Here is a 17,500-nt window from a genome sequence, read left to right as displayed (position 1 = left end):
CCACACTGACATCGACAAACTCCCAAAGCTCAAGCCAGTGTTGTCCCAGTGCAGCCAATGAGCACCAGAGGAAACGAATGCTCATCAAACACTTTCACAGGGCCCTAAACCGGGTCTAAACCGAGTCTAAACCCGGTCTAAACCCGGTCCAAACCAGGTCCAAACCAGGTCTAAACCAGGTCCAAACCAGGTCCAAACCAGGTCTAAACCAGGTCTGAACCAGGTCTGAACCAGGTCTAAACCAGGTCTAAACCAGGTCTGAACCAGGACAGAACCAGGACAGAACCAGGTCTGAACCAGGTCTGAACCAGGTCTGAACCAGGTCTGAACCAGGTCTGAACCAGGTCTAAACCAGGTCTGAACCAGGTCTGAACCAGGACAGAACCAGGACAGAACCAGGACAGAACCAGGTCTGAACCAGGACAGAACCAGGACAGAACCAGGACAGAACCAGGTCTGAACCAGGTCTAAACCAGGTCTAAACCAGGTCTAAACCAGGTCTGAACCAGGACAGAACCAGGTCTGAACCAGGTCTGAACCAGGTCTGAACCAGGTCTGAACCAGGTCTGAACCAGGACAGAACCAGGACAGAACCAGGACAGAACCAGGTCTGAACCAGGTCTGAACCAGGTCTAAACCAGGTCTAAACCAGGTCTGAACCAGGTCTGAACCAGGACAGAACCAGGTCTGAACCAGGTCTGAACCAGGTCTGAACCAGGTCTAAACCAGGTCTAAACCAGGTCTGAACCAGGTCTGAACCAGGACAGAACCAGGTCTGAACCAGGTCTGAACCAGGTCTAAACCAGGTCTGAACCAGGTCTGAACCAGGTCTGAACCAGGTCTGAACCAGGACAGAACCAGGACAGAACCAGGTCTGAACCAGGTCTGAACCAGGACAGAACCAGGTCTGAACCAGGACAGAACCAGGACAGAACCAGGTCTGAACCAGGTCTGAACCAGGTCTGAACCAGGTCTAAAACCAGCTGAACTCTTACCCAGATAAGTCAATATCAATATTAAAGAACACTTACAACTTAAAAAGCCCAAAGTGTAATAATACATATAAACAAACTTTAAAAATGAAAATACATATGAAGTTAATAAAAATAATGACTCACTGTGAAGTCGCACTACGAAGTTGCAGTACGAAGTGTTGCACCTCCCTGGATATTGTGAATGAAGCCATGCACGTTCAGAGAGCAGGGGTCAGCGCCAGATCACCAATCGGAAGAATGGAGAAGGAAAGAGCAGCAGACTTCAAACAGGAACTGTCTGTCATGATCATAAATTTAAGAGGAATTAAAGGAAGTATGGAGGATTTTATTGGTGCCAAATCTGAGTCTCATTTCCTCGTGGTGTGGACAGCCGATTAGTTCATTCACATATCAATCATTGGATGCACCTACTGCACACCTGCAGCCTCGTTGGCTTGTCCCCAGGAGAGCAGCACGTTTCCCTGGCTGCGCATGCGTGGTTGATATGCCGGTGTGTGTCTAAGCGCATGGATCTATTATAATATAGTTCCCTCAGTGTACAGGACAAAATTAAGACAGAGAAAGACAGTTCGAGCTGCGATCTGTCAGGCTAATAAACAAACGCAAGTGTAGCAGCGAGGCTGTTGTGTGCGTCTGCAAGGGGGTGAGTGCGCATGCGCACTTCTGCTTGAGTTCTCAAATCAGCGAAAAATCCTCTATTATTCCTTTTAAGATATAAAAAATAAAGAACAAAGGAAACACAGACGATGTGTTCCTGTGGAGTTGGCAAGTTACGCCACAGAAAGTTTGTTTGAATATTATTCATGGATAAAACAGACTAAAGTCAGCTACAAATGACATTGGAGTGTTCAAGACAGATTTGAATAGTGTGATTCTACGGAATAACATTAGACAGTAACAGTAAAACAGTAGATATATTCTATAACCGGCATCTATAACCAATTTTTTAATGCCCCACTGGGTAAGATTTGCTACATTTCAGTGACTCTTTCCTGGTTAAATAAAGGTCAATCAAAATGTATGAATATATACAGTATATTTTTGTATATGTATGTTTCACCTGCTTGTGCCTCACTGGAGATGTTCTTTCTTTGCCTCTAATGGCCGTTCCACACTGCCGCGGCCGAAGCGTCCAGTTTACATTCAAAGTCTATGGTAAACGCGCGTCAAGCACGTAGTGCGTTGTCCACGGCGTGATTTCTTCGTTTTTGCAGCGCGATTGGTGCGTTTTTTTTACGCTCTCGACGCTTTGAGCGCACGTATGAGCCGTCGAGGCGACGAAAACAGCTTACGCAACGCGTTCAGATATGTTGAGGTCTCTGGCAGCTGAAGCGTAGCAGCCGCCGCGCAGCAGCCAATCAGAGCTGACGCTCCAGTGACGTACGTATGTACGTATTGCCCCCTCGCATTTCCGGTATTCCCCGTGGAATTCCCCAAGAAGCGCCACTTTTTCCTTGCTCGTCAACAATGGCAGACGAAAGACTGATTGTGGCCGTGTGTGGGAACAAGGAGCTGTACGATGTATTCATGGTGGAACAGAGACAGAAACACGCTCTCGATATCCGCCATTTTACACAATGAACAAACAACTCCACTGCTCATGCGACAACACCTCTACTGCGCATAGTGCGCAGACAGTTCAAGCGCCGCACTGCGTACAGTGGCCGGGGCGTCGATAGCGCGCGTCCGGTGCGTAAACCTTTCAAATGTACACGCGCTCAAATTCTGCGTCGGGCGCGATTAGGGCCGCGGCGGTCTGAACATTGATAAATGTTCCAAATTCTGTTCCATGGAGTGGAACACGGTGGGGATTGTTACACAGTGCTGCTTTAAACATGACTCCTCTTTATAAAATCCATCCATCCATCCATTTTCTACCGCTTGTTCCCTTCGCGGGTGACTGGAGCCTATCTCAGTAACTTCGGGCCTTTGGCGGGGTACACCCTGGACAGTGGCCAACTCGTCGCAGGGCCATAGACATTACAGACAGCCACTTTATGAAATCTGAACCCATTAATATAAAGTTGCGCTGAAGTTTAATGCCTCTCTCTCTCTCTCTCTCTCTCTCTCTCTCTCTCTCTCTCTCTCTCTCTCTCTCTCTCTCTCTCTCTCTCTCTCTCTCTCTCTCTCTCTCTCTCTCTCTCTCTCTCTCTCTCTCTCTCTCTCTCTCTCTCTCTCTCTCTCTCTCTCTCTCTCTCTCTCTCTCTCTCTCTCTCTCTCCTCTCTCTCTCTCTCTCTCTCTCTCTCTCTCTCCTCTCTCTCTCTCTCTCTCTCTCTCTCTCTCTCTCTCTCTCTCTCTCTCCCTCTCTCCCCCTATCCCCCTATCCCCTATCCCCTATCCCGGAGACTTTGGGCCTTAGGCGGGGTACACCCTGGACAAGGGCCAGCTCCCAGCCACACTAAACCTGTGTTTACCCTGAAGTTTACCTCTCCAACCCCCTGACCGAGCGTCGAACAGGAAAACAAACCAGGAACACGACACAAGAGCTGCCATTCCACAAATACAGTGGTTTAGTTCGCACAATTTGGTACTTGTCAAATGAATACATCGAAGTTTTGCAACACATATTTGACAGGAAACGTAAAGCATACTGCTGAAACCACAAACTAGTACAGCTGAGAGTTTTGACACCAACGCGATTGCTATATTTACTACAAATATTAAATGATGTCTGTGTATCATGGCATCATCTAGTTCTGATGTATATCAAAACGAAAAGGTAAAACTCGTATTGATTTTTTTTGTATGTAGAAAACCAATTTGTAACTTGTTTTTCTCACTTTTCGTACTGTACTGTAGCCCACACAAGTCGTCCCACTGTCCTGATTGCGTTTTCCTGTTACAGTGTTATTTGTTTGGGTGATTTTTTGCCCCGTTTCTCTCTCTGTGCCGGTTTAGCGGTGGGCGTCTCTGGATTGGAGCGACCAACTGTGAATACCAGCTGTAGCCTGTGTTTAGATTTCAGACTTGCTGCGACTCGCTGCGACTCGGCTACAATCTAACTACAGTTAGAGAAAGAAACAGACTGTAGTCAAAATAATGTGCTAAAATAGGAGTAAGCGATAAATAAATTGAAAAAATATACACTTTTACACTTTAAGTTGAAATACCGTACTTTTTGGACTTTAAGCTGCTACTTTTTTGAACTGATTAATTTACAGATTTCAGAACACTGTAGAACAAGACGTCAGTGAAAAGTGGTCATTGTATTTTTAGAACGCTCTGTGTTTTATTACAATCAGACTCATATTCACGGAGAAATGCAGTTTAGAACCTGCAGCATTTGTGTAAATAGCGCATGTTACAATGTAACACTCACTCGTTAAGCACAAGCTCAGGAGCAGATGAACCAGATGTGACACAGCTCACACAGAGTCATCAAGGACAGAGGGGACAGTAGGGACTGCTCAGATGTGTTTTCTGTTTTTTAAGATTAAAAATGCTGTGTGTTTTATTACAATCCAACTCCTATTCACTGAGAAATTAGTCTAATTAGACTGGTGCACCGGGAGAGCCCCGTTTTAAAAGACAACCGGAGTTTGTAAAAATCTCATGTTACAATAATGTTGCACCTTAATCACTGCCTTAAATATTGGGTTCCCAACTTTTTTTCTCTCCTAATTCGTGAACAGGGATGTCACAATGTCCAATTTTAGTGTTACGATTATTGTGAGAAAAATGTCATGATTTAACAATCATTCACAATTATTGAGACTTTGACCAAGCAACATTGAAATCTTTCTTTTTCTTTCATTCTTGTGCAACATTCTGTTCCTGAAGTTTGTGAGCAGTTTTACAAAATTTAAGTTACATTTGACAAAGATCCATCCATCCATCCATTTTCTGCCGCTTTATCCGGGGCCAGGTTGCGGGGGCAGCAGTCTGAGCAGGGACTCCCCAGACACTTCCTCCAACTCCTCCGGGGGATCCCGAGGCGTTCCCAGGCCAGCCGGGAGACATAGTCTCTCCAGCGTGTCCTGGGTCTTCCCCGGGGCCTCTTCCCGGGAGTTAGTCTCTGTGTCTGGAGATCTGCCGTCGACTGCCGCCCAGATCTCTCTGCACCGGCCCCTTATGGATCCTCCTGCGGGCGGTGGGCCCACGGGAGGGCGGCCCCATGTCGCTCTTTCGGGCTGTGCCCGGCCGGGCCCCGTGGGGTAAGACCCGGCCACCAGGCGCTCGCCATCAAGCACCCATCCCAGGCCTGGCTCCAGGATGGGGCCCCGGTGACGCAGATCCGGGCGACGTAAACGGTCTTGTTCTTGTAGTCATCATAGGGGGCTTCTGAACCGATCTTTGTCTGACCCGTCACCTAGGACCTGTTTGCCTTGGGAGACCCTACCAGGGGCTTGAAGCCCCCGACAACATAGCTCCCGGGATCATTCGGGCACTCAAACCCCTCCACCACGTTAAGGTGTCAGTTCAAGGAGAGGATTTGACAAAGATATTCAGTAAAAAGTTCTTCACATTTAGGTCTATTTTTTAGCTTAAGATCGAACTAAAAATACTTAATTTTGCTTCTAAAATGGTCACAATGGTCATTATTTGCTGGTTCTCGTGATTATTTTGTGACCTAAATACGTAATCATGATTATCGATTAATCGAATAATCTTGACATCCCTACTTGTGAAGTCTGTTTCTACCCCAAAAATGGTATTGTTAAAGCAAATCTGTACGCTGTCTTCATTTTCACTTCGGGGTGAGAGCTGTTTGGCTGTTATGGGATTAGTGTCGTTTTTGATACTTGGAAATAGACTTGATTTTTTTATGTCAAGTTTTTAGACAATACCCTGTGAGTTTTATGCTACGTTCTGGCAAAGCTCCAGATTGTTCTAAAACCGTTCAGAAAAAGTCACATTTTCTGGAGTTCAGGGGCCTTTTTTTTAGTATCGATAAGTGTTCAAATGAGTATTTAGTTTCGATACCAGTTTTAGCATCTGATTTTCAATACTTTGGAAAAGCTGTATTAGGGACATTGCCCTCTTTATGTTTGTGTCTGAACTAAAGCTGTGCTAGAAGCCATTAATAATCATTGCATGTGAATACTATGTGCCAAAGAGTTTGTGAAAGCTGGGAGTGAGTTACAAATGTGTAAGTACTCTCTCATTCTTACAGCTGTAAGTAAAAATACTTGTTTGAAAATGTACTTTTTTGAGTTAAAGGTAAAAGTAGCTCAGGCAGAGTTTGAGAACTGTTAAAAGCTTTAAATTTAGAGATTTTGACGAAGATTTGTTCTGATCTTTGGTCAACGGGAGAAAACCTTTAGCCAGAATGTCATCATAAAAGTGCTAAAATACCCCCTCAAACCACATGAAAAGTTTGGAGTCCACCTCAAAAGTGTAGTGGGGGAAAAAAAGGTGTGTTTTTTCATTGATTTTTTAAATTTAAAACAAACATATATTTTAACCTGTTACCATCCACCTATTTTCGCCCTGTGCACAATGGTTGGACATACCCAAATGGCATTGCTTATTAAAAGAGGATCTTATGTTCCACATGCAAGTGTGATGCATCATTAGAAAGCTTAGGCCTTCTAGTTTCTGCAGATGTGCACATGAACACTGTCAGGGCTTCAGAACTTACACTACAGAGGCCCAAACATAAACAAAACATCCTTTTTTAGTCTCGCCTGAATATTGTTAATTTGTAATGGTCCTGAGCATGACATACTTCATTGTGTGCATATGCTGTTCACTGTACATGCTTTTTATCTTGTTGACAACAACTGTGTAAAGTTTCAGATCTCTAGGAACAGGCATTTTGGTGCTGTTGACCTTTTTGTATCAAAAAGTATATTCGGAACAAGTGATCCAAATATGTGCCAACTGTAACAAACTGTTTTATTACAATTTTAGCCCCTCTATGATCATAAAACATACATTTTGATCTTTTGTAGGCCACTAATAGCAATTATAACTGCTAAAAAAAAAAAAATGTGAAAATGTGTAAATATGAGTTTACCCATGAATTTCCCATATAGAGGTTAAAAAAAAAAAAAATATATATAATATTTTTATTTTATTTTTGTATTGGTATAATAATACATATATCTAACAAAATGCACGTCCAAAAGGCTAATAAAATCAGAAAACGTTATGCCCAAAATCCTGCCGAGAAATCTGGCTCTTTACAGCCTTCCCAGAGCCTTACGCACGAGAATACAGAAGATTCTGTGTCAATAAGCCCTTTGTCCCGCCCCTCTTTCTAAAGCTATTCTCATTGGCTAGAATACTATGTCAATCAAACTCTGCTACGTCATTCGCATGCGGCGCTATTTAGATGTAAACAGACTAATCCATGTGCGTCGCAAGCGGCGCATTTTTTTTTGCGGAGGCTGTAGCAAACAAACCCGTGGACAGAAAAATTCGTGGATAGTCTCATTCTGTAGGTAACAGTTGAAGTTTACTTGACAATATCTCGAAATCGGATAACTTCAGGAAAAATACAAGTGGATATTGTTTTTCAATGATTCCTTACGGACAGACTGAGTACAAGGATGTACAGAATTAAAGCCGTTTCGTCCGTCATAAACAGCAAACAGGTAGGACATGCGTTTGTAAAAGTTGAGACTTTCTCACAAACTATTGGCAATTGCTTCTTGGGGCATATTATTCAATGTAAATCAATGACATATTCGTTTTGTTGAGAAAATAAGCTTTAAAATGATGTATGGCTTGCTGGTATTGACCACGGAAATAAAAGTGATGATGTAAGAGAATATTTGAGATATAGAAAATGCTCGCCGTCGGACAGGTGGGTGGTAACAGGTTAAAATCCTTGCGCAGGTTTTGCAGATAGTTTTCTTTTCTCAGTGAGCGCTTCGCATTGGTGTGGCCGTATTGGTCTGCAGATATTGAATAAGATAGTTCTCTACATCTATAAATGTAAATGGTAAATTATTTATATAGCGCTTTTCTACCGTCAAGGTACTCAAAGTGCTTTACATCAAGGAACCAGTCACCCATTCACTCACACATTCACACATGAGGCAGCTGCGATCGTACCGCCAACCTGTGGGCCAGTGGATCTGACCGCTCTGACCGAGCGGGGAGTCGAACCGCCGTCCTTTGGATCAAAAGACGCGTGTTCGATGAGCTCTCACTATTTTTCTTATTGTCACTTGATGATGTGAGCACTTTTCGACAGTCACGCCGAATAACTTCACAGCTGAAACACCGGGCGTGCATATCGCCCACGGATCTATTATATTATCATGGCATGGCTGCGGTCTGCACGCTGCCCAAAAAGAGCATCTGCTAACATAGATCATCTATGCGCCCAATCAAAAATGCAGCGATTTTCATATCTTACGATCCCCACAGATGATTTTTTCCCACAGCTTTTGGATTCGCTCTCACAATTTGACATTCTCTAAACATACGGCCAGTAAATATGCAATGAAATGTTTAAGGTCGGGTTTTCATTATTTTGAAGACCGTGGCTGCAGAGCCGCGGCGCGGTCAAATGGCCCAGCAGTTTCAGGAACCGCGGCACTGCCATATAGCCTCATGGCTAACCCTAACCCTGACCCTAACCTTAACCCTAACCTTAGCGGTCTAAAACGGCGTGGTCAAATAGCGCAGCAGTTTCAGGAGCCGCGGCACAAAATAACATGTCAATTTCGGCCGCGCGCCGCGGCTCTGTAGACACTCCCTATTTTGAAATCCAGCTCGGTCGGGTTAACAGAAACATAAAATGTTTTCTTCTTTGCCTAAAGTAAAAGTAGAAAGTATCCACTGTTAAATATACATAATACAGATATATACTAGTAAAATACAGATAACTACAGTAAACATTTTACTCAAGTGCAGTATTTTTTACTTGTGAACTTTGTTACTACAGTTGGCTTGACGTTGATTACAGTCTACTCGCTGCACAGAATAAAGTTTACAACTACAACTATTACTGCTATAACACCACATTAATCTACTACTACTACTACTACTACTACTACTACTGGTACTACTACCGCTACCGCTACTGCTACTACTACTGCTACTACTACCGCTATTACTACCGCTACTACTGCTACTACCACTACTACTACTGGTACTACTACTACTACTACTGCTACTACTACTACTACTACTACTACTACTACTACTACTACTACTACTACTACTACTACTACTACTACTACTACTACTACAGCTACTACTGCTACTGCTACTGCTACTGCTACTGCTACTGCTACTGCTACTACTGCTACTACTACTGTCAGTTGTGTTTACCCTCAGACAGGAAGTTCATGTGCCTGTGATTGAGGTTGCATTTCAAAAACTGAAAATTACCCCTGAACGCTCTCTTCAAACGCTGTTGATTTTCTTCATTTACAGTTCTAGAGGTGAGCAATACAGTATATCAAAATGTATATAATATTGTTAATGTTGTTTTGAAGATATGCAAACATTGAATGTTGAGTTTATCATTTATAATAATGCTAAGCAAAGAGCTGATTAAAAATACCAATGACAAAAAGTGTAAACTTTCAAACAAGAGGATATTGATATATTTCTGCACATTTGTGATTCATTTGACAGACATTTCGCTTTTGACTGATAATTAAACCTCAACATGCATATTTAAATATGTTTTTTATCGGGATATGCCAACAAATATCTAGATAAATATCACCCGCTCCAATTTAATTATTATCTATGACACCCGTGGGTCATTATTTTAGGTTTTGGACATCGTCCCTATGATCTAAAATGTGTTTATCGTGTGTGATTTATTGAATATATACAACCATGGTCACTAAACTGTTCTACTCTGTTCTACCTGCTCAGTGTGTTCAATTTAAAGGCGGTATGGACGATTTTTCGGCGATTTGAGAACGCAGGCGGAAGTGCGCATGCGCACTCCCCCGTGTGGACTGACACAACACACACGTGCGTTTGTTTATTAGTGCGACGGATCGCATCGCTCGTCTCCCGTAGATTTCTGTCCACTTCTGAGTCAGCTCAAACTGTCTTTCTCCGTCTTCATTTTGCCCCGTACACTGAGGGAACTATATTATGATAGATCCATGCGCTTAGGCACGCGGAAACGTGGGGACGAGCCTGACGCGGCTGCAGGTGAGCGGTAGGTGCGTTTTATGATTGATACGTGGCAGGACAAATGATTTATCCACGCCACGAGGAAATATGATAAAAAATTTGCTGAAAAAAATCGTCCATACCACCTTTAAGTCGGTTTTCAAAGGTCTTTATATTGTCTTTGTTGCATGTTTCTTTTCTACTGCTGTTTTTGAACTGCAACTGGAGGTGGGCAGTATAATATACACAATATTAATTAAATGTCGATAATATCGACATTTAATTAAAGGCGCAATGGACGATTTTTCAGCGAGTTGAGAATGCAGGCGGAAGTCCGCATGCGCACTCCCCCGTGCGGACTGATACAACACACACGTGCGTTTGTTTATTAGCGCAACGGATCGCATCGCGTCTCTCGTCTCCCGTAGATTTCTGTCCACTTCTGCATCAGCTCGAACAGTCTTTCTCTGTCTTCATTTTGCCCCGTACACTGAGGGAACTGTATTATGATAGATCCATGCGCTTAGACATGCGGAAACGTGGGGACGAACCGCACGCGGCTGCAGGTGAGCGGTAGGTGCGTTTTATGATTGATACGTGGCAGGACTAATGATTTATCCACGCCACGAGGAAATATGCTGAAAAAAATTGTCCATTCCACCTTTAATATTGTTGCACACTCTGTGGCTTCAAATATTCAGGGGGCGCCTCGTAAAAATTGCCATTACCTAAATCACATAAGCAATACATTTCAATATGGCAAAAACACGCTGTAATAAAAGAGTTGTCGTTGCCTATGCATCAATCATAAAAGGAAAGTAATAAGACACAATATTGAATGCCCTTAAGTTTATTTTTAACTTCAGTTGTGCATGTGGAGCTGATTCCAATGCAATGCGGCTCTACAAAAACACAGTTGACTTTGTAGAGTTTGCCTTAGGGCGAGGACATTTAAAATCGCCACCTAGTGCTTGTCCAGTCTGATGTTCGTGACTGTTTTAAACAAATACTACATTTACCGCAAAGAATCTCAGCAGCAGTATTTAGAATAATTAATTACAAATAACAAAATGTTTTGAGTTATAAATTAAAATTATGGATGTCATTTATATTGTTTTGAATATGCAAAACTTGAATATTGAGTATATTTTGTACTGTAAAAAATGCAAATAATTTAGCTAAATAAAATATTAAATTAAAAAAGTGTAATTTTAAACTTTAAAATAAAAGTATTGTGATATTTTTGCACTTTTGTGATTCATTGTACAGACTTTGCACATTTGCCTGATAATTCAATATCAACTATTAAGTCTAACACATCTACTTTGGACTGACATAATATCGTCTCTGCCACCGTCTGGTTACTACATTTTGCATTGGTGATTGTTTCGCTTTCTTTTTTGCTGCAGAAGTTTGCTTTGCTCCAATTGTGGCTTTTCAATTCTTACCTGGCAAAATCTGAATGCAAACTGTTTCAAAATCAAGGGAAAACAGAATAAAGATTTCGGAAACATTCATGAATTACCCTAAATACATGTTTGAGTGGGTGAATAAGAAGAGAAAACACTGAACATTTTAAAAGCTCTTCAAAGTTGATTTGTCAATGTCTCCTAATCAACCCAAAATCTTAAATGTTAGTTGCATTCTGTCCTGTTAAAGCCAGATTTTGCTGTGTGTTAGTCGTAGAATCTCTGACTTCAGGCAGAAAGGTTGTTGTTAAGACTTGGTGCTTGTTCTGTTATGATTTGCTTTGGTCTGGAATTAGTCACGTTTCCCCTCTGATTTAGTTCTTAATTAGTTTTGGTTTAGTCATGGTGAAACCTGCTTTTCTGGCCTGGCTTTAGCCCTTTTATAGAGTAAGACGACTGATGTCTGTTGCAAGAATGCTAAATCCAACGCTTATTTGGGTTATATTGGGTCAACGATTATTTCAAACAGTTATTATGCTTTCAGTTTCAAAAGATGTAGAAGAAGAATAGACTTTCATTAGTGTTTTTTGATCCAAGTTCTAAAAGCCAGTGTTAATTATTGTATGATTTAGACGGTAGTATTTATAATACGTTTGTGGGGAAATGCAAATTTTACTTTATTACATGGAAAAAAAAAAACTAACGGACCTCTGAGAAGGAAATAATCTATTCATTTGAATGAATGAATTTGAACCGCGATGCTAGCGCCGCCTGCTCAACATCTACAGAAGAATCCCTTTACCTTTGGGGTAACACCATGTCAACAACCTCCAATAAGACTTCAATTAGTTATGATACATCTTTTGCCAGAAAATGTATAAGAAGATGCAAAAAATGTTTTAAAGATGATTAAAGTTGGATTCATAATATTATCTCATCACTTGACATATGGCAGTTCTGATCTATATGTATGATTTGGACACATGGATATGACAAAGGTTCTGCTTGTATTATGTGATGTGAATACACTGCCCAACCTGAAAAGACTGCGATGGCTGCGCTTAAACACATTCACAGTGTGTGGGACTTGTGTAGCAGATGTGACTGGGGCTGTATTGATCCTAAAGCCACATGCCATCATCACATCCATGTCTTTCAGCGCTCTGCCAAAAATTTGCACACCTCTAAAAATCGTGCCTCTACATTCTGGCTATTTCCCTTTTCTAAAATAAAAAAAATTGGCGCGTCAGCGCCCCCAAATGTACCAAAAATACATTGAGAGATAGAAAATGACCCAAAAAAAATCAGATCGTAGAATCATGAAATTTGGCGCAGAGGTAGATGGTGACAAGAGAATTAAAAAATATTATTACGGCAACGCCGTCCGCCCAACCAAATGTCGGCCATATTTGTTCAAAAATGGCTAACCATGACTCTGGAGTTTTTCCAAACTTCTTCCTGGGCGTTGGCTCTAAAAAGCTGAAATTTGGTGAAAATGGTACTGAGGAGTGGGACATCAAAAGTTGTCCAAACTACTTTGATACCTGTCACAGTCTCTGTGCAGCGAAGCCGCAAACTGTAGCTAGAATTTCAGAAATCTCCCAAATTTAAAATTTCTGCCGTTTGCGCAGATAAAGTCTGAATTGCGTCAAATTAGAATCAGTTGTTAAACTCTTTGCCCTAAACCTACTTGAAGTGAAATAAATTAATTTGGCGCCACAGCGCCCCCTACAGATTTTATATGGAGGTTAAATGTTTAGTTTTGCGAAATTATATGAAATTTGACACACAACTCAATTTTGGCATCCCCATCAAAAAAGTCAATGAGACCCATGTCATAATTGTTATGGCTTTGCCGTAGCGATGACCAAAACCTCTCATGTAATTCCAATGGGGAAATCGCCAGAACATGTACTTGAACATGAACTCCTCTCAGGGCGTTAGCCCTATTAACCTGAAATTTGGTGAGACTCATCTTCAGGGGTGGACCATCAAAAGTTATCCATATTTTTATTCAAAGAGTCACGTCTCTGTGCGGCAAAGCCGCACATTTTGCCAAGAATTCAAAATCAAATTGCACACAGATCACAGATTCAGCAGTAGGCGTAATAAAAGGACAATTGGGGTGCATTAGCGCCCCCTCCTCTTGCGGCGTGGCGGCGGCGTGGTGAAGGCCGATCATTGCCGCTTCCGGCTATATTTTTTATTATTATTAATATCTTATGATAAAAGAAAAGAAAGAAAAAAAAAGAAAAAATACAGGGGATTTTTTTCCCGTTTTCCATCTGTTCTGCCAATGTACTCTCACAAGGGAGCTGCAGGGGGAGCTCTTTCGCAAGAGTTACTTAGTCCTGCTTTAAGCTCCAGCAGGAGGCCGGTCCATGTTTAGTCCCGACTCTGGCACCAGCAGGAGGCCGGTCCATGTTTAGTCCCGACTCTGACACCAGCAGGAGGCCGGTTCATGTTTAGTTCTGACTTTGGCACCAGCAGGAGGCTGGTCCATGTTTAGACCTGACTCTGGCACCAGCAGGAGGCCGGTCCATGTTAAGTCCTGTCTCTGGCACCAGCAGGAGGCCGATTCATGTTTAGTCCTGACTCTGGCACCAGCAGGAGGCCGGTCCATGTTTAGTCCTGACTCTGGCACCAGCAGGAGGCCGGTCCATGTTTAGTTCTGACTTTGGCACCAGCAGGAGGCCGGTCCATGTTTAGACCTGTCTCTGGCACCAGCAGGAGGATGGTCCCTGAGGTCCTCAGAGTCCGAGATGGTTCTTATGGCACTAACTGAGATGTTCTTTGGTGCTTGGCCATGGAGAGACTCAAGCAGAAGAGTCGATTAATCGTTGCAGCTCTTGTTCGTAGACCATGATCCTTTGCTCTTTTTCAGTGCAGACAACATGAACAAAAGTGCTAGTTGTTAAACATTTTAATCTTGTGTTGCCCGCTGGTCGAGTGGTTAAAGCAGCAACACAAGTGCCAGACTTGGTGCTGGCCTCAGCATCACAAGTATGCTCTGACAATTTGCTGAATGTTCCTGCTCTCAACTCCATTTCAAGCTACACTGATCTGTCTAATAAAGACTACAGACCAGCAAATATATCAATTTTAACCTTAAGTTTGTGATCTAAACTCTGTATTTTTGTTTCCCGCAGGAGCTGATCCAACATGGCTCCTTTCCTTAGGATCGCCTTTAACTCCTTTGACCTGGGCGTCCTGCCTGCTCTCGACGACACGCCATTTTGTGCCATTAAGATGAAGGAGGCTCTGACCACCGGTGAGAAACTATTTACACCCAAAGAATTGTTTCCATGTATTTTTATTTATGGGATGGAGCAATGTATATATAGCACGATGACTTTCCACTAACCAAACACAAATCTGTCAGTGACATTGGAGAACTTGGCTAAATGACTACCATGAACGATTGTGGGATTACCATGGTCGAGATTCTTTTAAAGAGAAACATTGGAATCAGCTTTTACCATCCTCCTATTTCGCCCTGTGCACAATGGTTGGACATACCCAAATGGCATTGCTTATTAAAAGAGGATCTTACAGCCCACATGCAAGTGTGATGCATCATTAGAAAGCTGCAGATGTGCACACTGTCAGGACTTCAGAACTTACACTACAGAAGCGCAAATATAAACAAAACATCCTTTTTTTAGTCTCGCCTGAATATTGTCAATTTGTAATGGTCCTGAGCATGACATACTTCATTGTGTGCTTATGCTGTTCACTGTACATGGTGTTTATCTTGTTGACAATAACTGTGTAAAGTTTCAGATCTCTGGGAACAGGCATTTTGGTGCTGTTGACCTTTTTGTATCAAAAAGTATATTCGGAACAAGTGATCCAAATAAGTGCCAACTGTGCCAAACTGTTTTATTACAATTTTAGCTCCTCTATGATCATAAAACATACATTTTGATGTTTTGTAGGCCACTAATACCTATTATAACTGCTAAAAACAATGTATGTGAAAATGTGTAAATATGAGTTTACCCATGAATTTCCCATATAGAGGTGAAAAATAATAATAATATTCTTATTTTATTTTTGTATTGGTATAATAATACTTATATCTAACAAAATGAGCGTCCAAAAGGCTAATAAAATCAGAAAACGTTATGCGTAAAATCTAGTTGCCTCCTGCCCAAAAATCTGTCTCTTTACAGCCGTTACGCACGTGAATACAGAGGATTTTGTGTGTGGGACCCCTAAGTCCCGCCCCGCATTCTAAAGCTATTCTTATTGGCTAGAATAATATGTCAATCAAAGTCCGCTAAGTCACTGCTAACGTTAGCTATGTGGCTAAAAACAAGTTGGCTTCGCGCGTCGGAAGCTGCACATTTTTTTCCTCAGGAGGCTGTAGAGAACAAACCCGTGGACAGAAAAAATGGATGGTCTCATTCTGTAGGTAACTGTCTGAAGAAAAGATTGATGCCAAACACCATCTTATAAGTCAAACAGGTCACTTGTTATGGACGAAATGCGCCGGACGAGCCTTAATCCTGAATATCGTCACAGAAGAAAACTTTGTTTACTTGACAATATCTCAAAATCGGATAACTTCAGGAAAAATACAAGTGGATATTGTTTTTCAATGGTTCCTTATGGACAGACTGAGTACAAGGATGTACAGAATTAAAGCTTTTCGTCCATCATAAACAGCAAACAGGTAGGACATGCGTTTGTAAAAGTTGAGACTTTCTCACAAACTATTGGCAATTGCTTCTTGGGGCATATTATTCAATGACATATAGAGCTGGGTTGAAATAATCGATTTTCCGATTTTTAATCGATTCGCATATTAATGACCGCTTATCGATTCGTACGTCCAAAGATCGATTTTTTTTTTTTTTTTTGGCTGTTTAATATTGATATAATACTAGTTTTAATATGTTGCTTCTCTACACAGTCATGAAGTGAAGGAAACGATTCAAATACATTTTTCATTTTTAATAACATTAACCCCCGGATCGAATCAAAATCGGATCGAATCGGAAATCAGATCGAAATCGGATTGAATCGGAAATCAGATTGAAATCGGATCGAATCGGAAATCAGATCGAAATCGGAGCGAATCGGATGGGATCTGAGAAATCGGAAAAAAAAAGATTTTGAAACGTAAAAATCGGAATCGAATCGATTCTTGAAATTTGAAATCGAAACCCAGCTCTAATGATATATTTGTTTTGTTGAGAAAATAAGCTTTAAAATGATGTATGGCTTGCTGGTATTGACCACGGAAATAAAAGTGATGATGTAAGAGAATATTTGAGATATGGAAAATGCGCGCCGGCGCGCAGGTGGATGGTAACAGGTTAAGTGATAAATGGTTCTGTAAAAAGGTCAGTGACTTACTAAATCTGCATAATAGTGATGTTTCGTAAGCCTTTTGACCAAAAATCTGAATTGTTTTTATATTTTTTAAGCCTTTTGACCAAAAATTGGCAACATGTGATGTTTTTTAAGCTTTTTGTAGGATATTGTAGATATACGCACATCACTGTAGGTGCCAAGCTTTTGCAGTAAACATATACAAAAAAAAGAGAGGACAAGTTTGCACACTTACGGTACACAACAACTTTTTATAAGCCTTTTGACCAGAAATCTGAAAAAAAGGAAAGAATAGATGTTTTAAAAGCCTTTATCTTTTGAATATTCCCAAAAATTCCCATGGGAAATATTCTGGAGAATGTTCTTTCATTTTTCACCCTTATTCACCCTAGTCACCCATCTCTAATATATACATTTATTTTCCGTTGTGATGGTTTACAGAGCGCGGTAAGACCCTGGTGCAGAGGAAGCCCACCATGTATCCTGCGTGGAAGGCCAGTTTTGACGCTCACATTTACGAGGGGCGGGTCCTGGAGGTGCTGCTGATGAAAACGGCAGAGGAGCCATTGGCCGAGATCACTGTGGGCGTGTCCGTGCTCGCCGAGCGCTGCAAGAAAGCCAATGGCAGAGCGGAATTCTGGGTAAGACAGAGACATATGTAAAAAAGGTACACATGGGGACATAAGCTGAAGCCCACTAAGGAATCACTCTGGTTTTAT

General features: G+C 41.7%; 1 protein-coding gene across 1 annotated transcript in view; it reads left to right on the top strand.

Annotated features, from left to right (window-relative positions):
- The window catches only part of prkcda (protein kinase C, delta a), a 58,818-nt gene that overhangs the window by 1,766 nt on the left and 39,552 nt on the right, over positions 1-17,500 (top strand). The window contains exons 2-3 of the mRNA XM_072459735.1: positions 14,591-14,712; positions 17,223-17,422. Of these exons, the coding sequence (XP_072315836.1) occupies positions 14,604-14,712; positions 17,223-17,422 (309 nt within the window). The 5' untranslated portion in view covers positions 14,591-14,603. The remainder of the gene's footprint in view (positions 1-14,590; positions 14,713-17,222; positions 17,423-17,500) is intronic.

The sequence above is a fragment of the Eucyclogobius newberryi genome, unplaced genomic scaffold, assembly GCF_026437365.1.
Source record: "Eucyclogobius newberryi isolate DKJ021-1_F unplaced genomic scaffold, fEucNew1.0.hap1 SCAF_266, whole genome shotgun sequence".
In the NCBI taxonomy this organism is placed as follows: Eukaryota; Metazoa; Chordata; class Actinopteri; order Gobiiformes; family Gobiidae; genus Eucyclogobius; species Eucyclogobius newberryi.
Note: the sequence above shows the minus strand (reverse complement) of the source record. Positions and strands in the feature narration are given on the sequence as shown.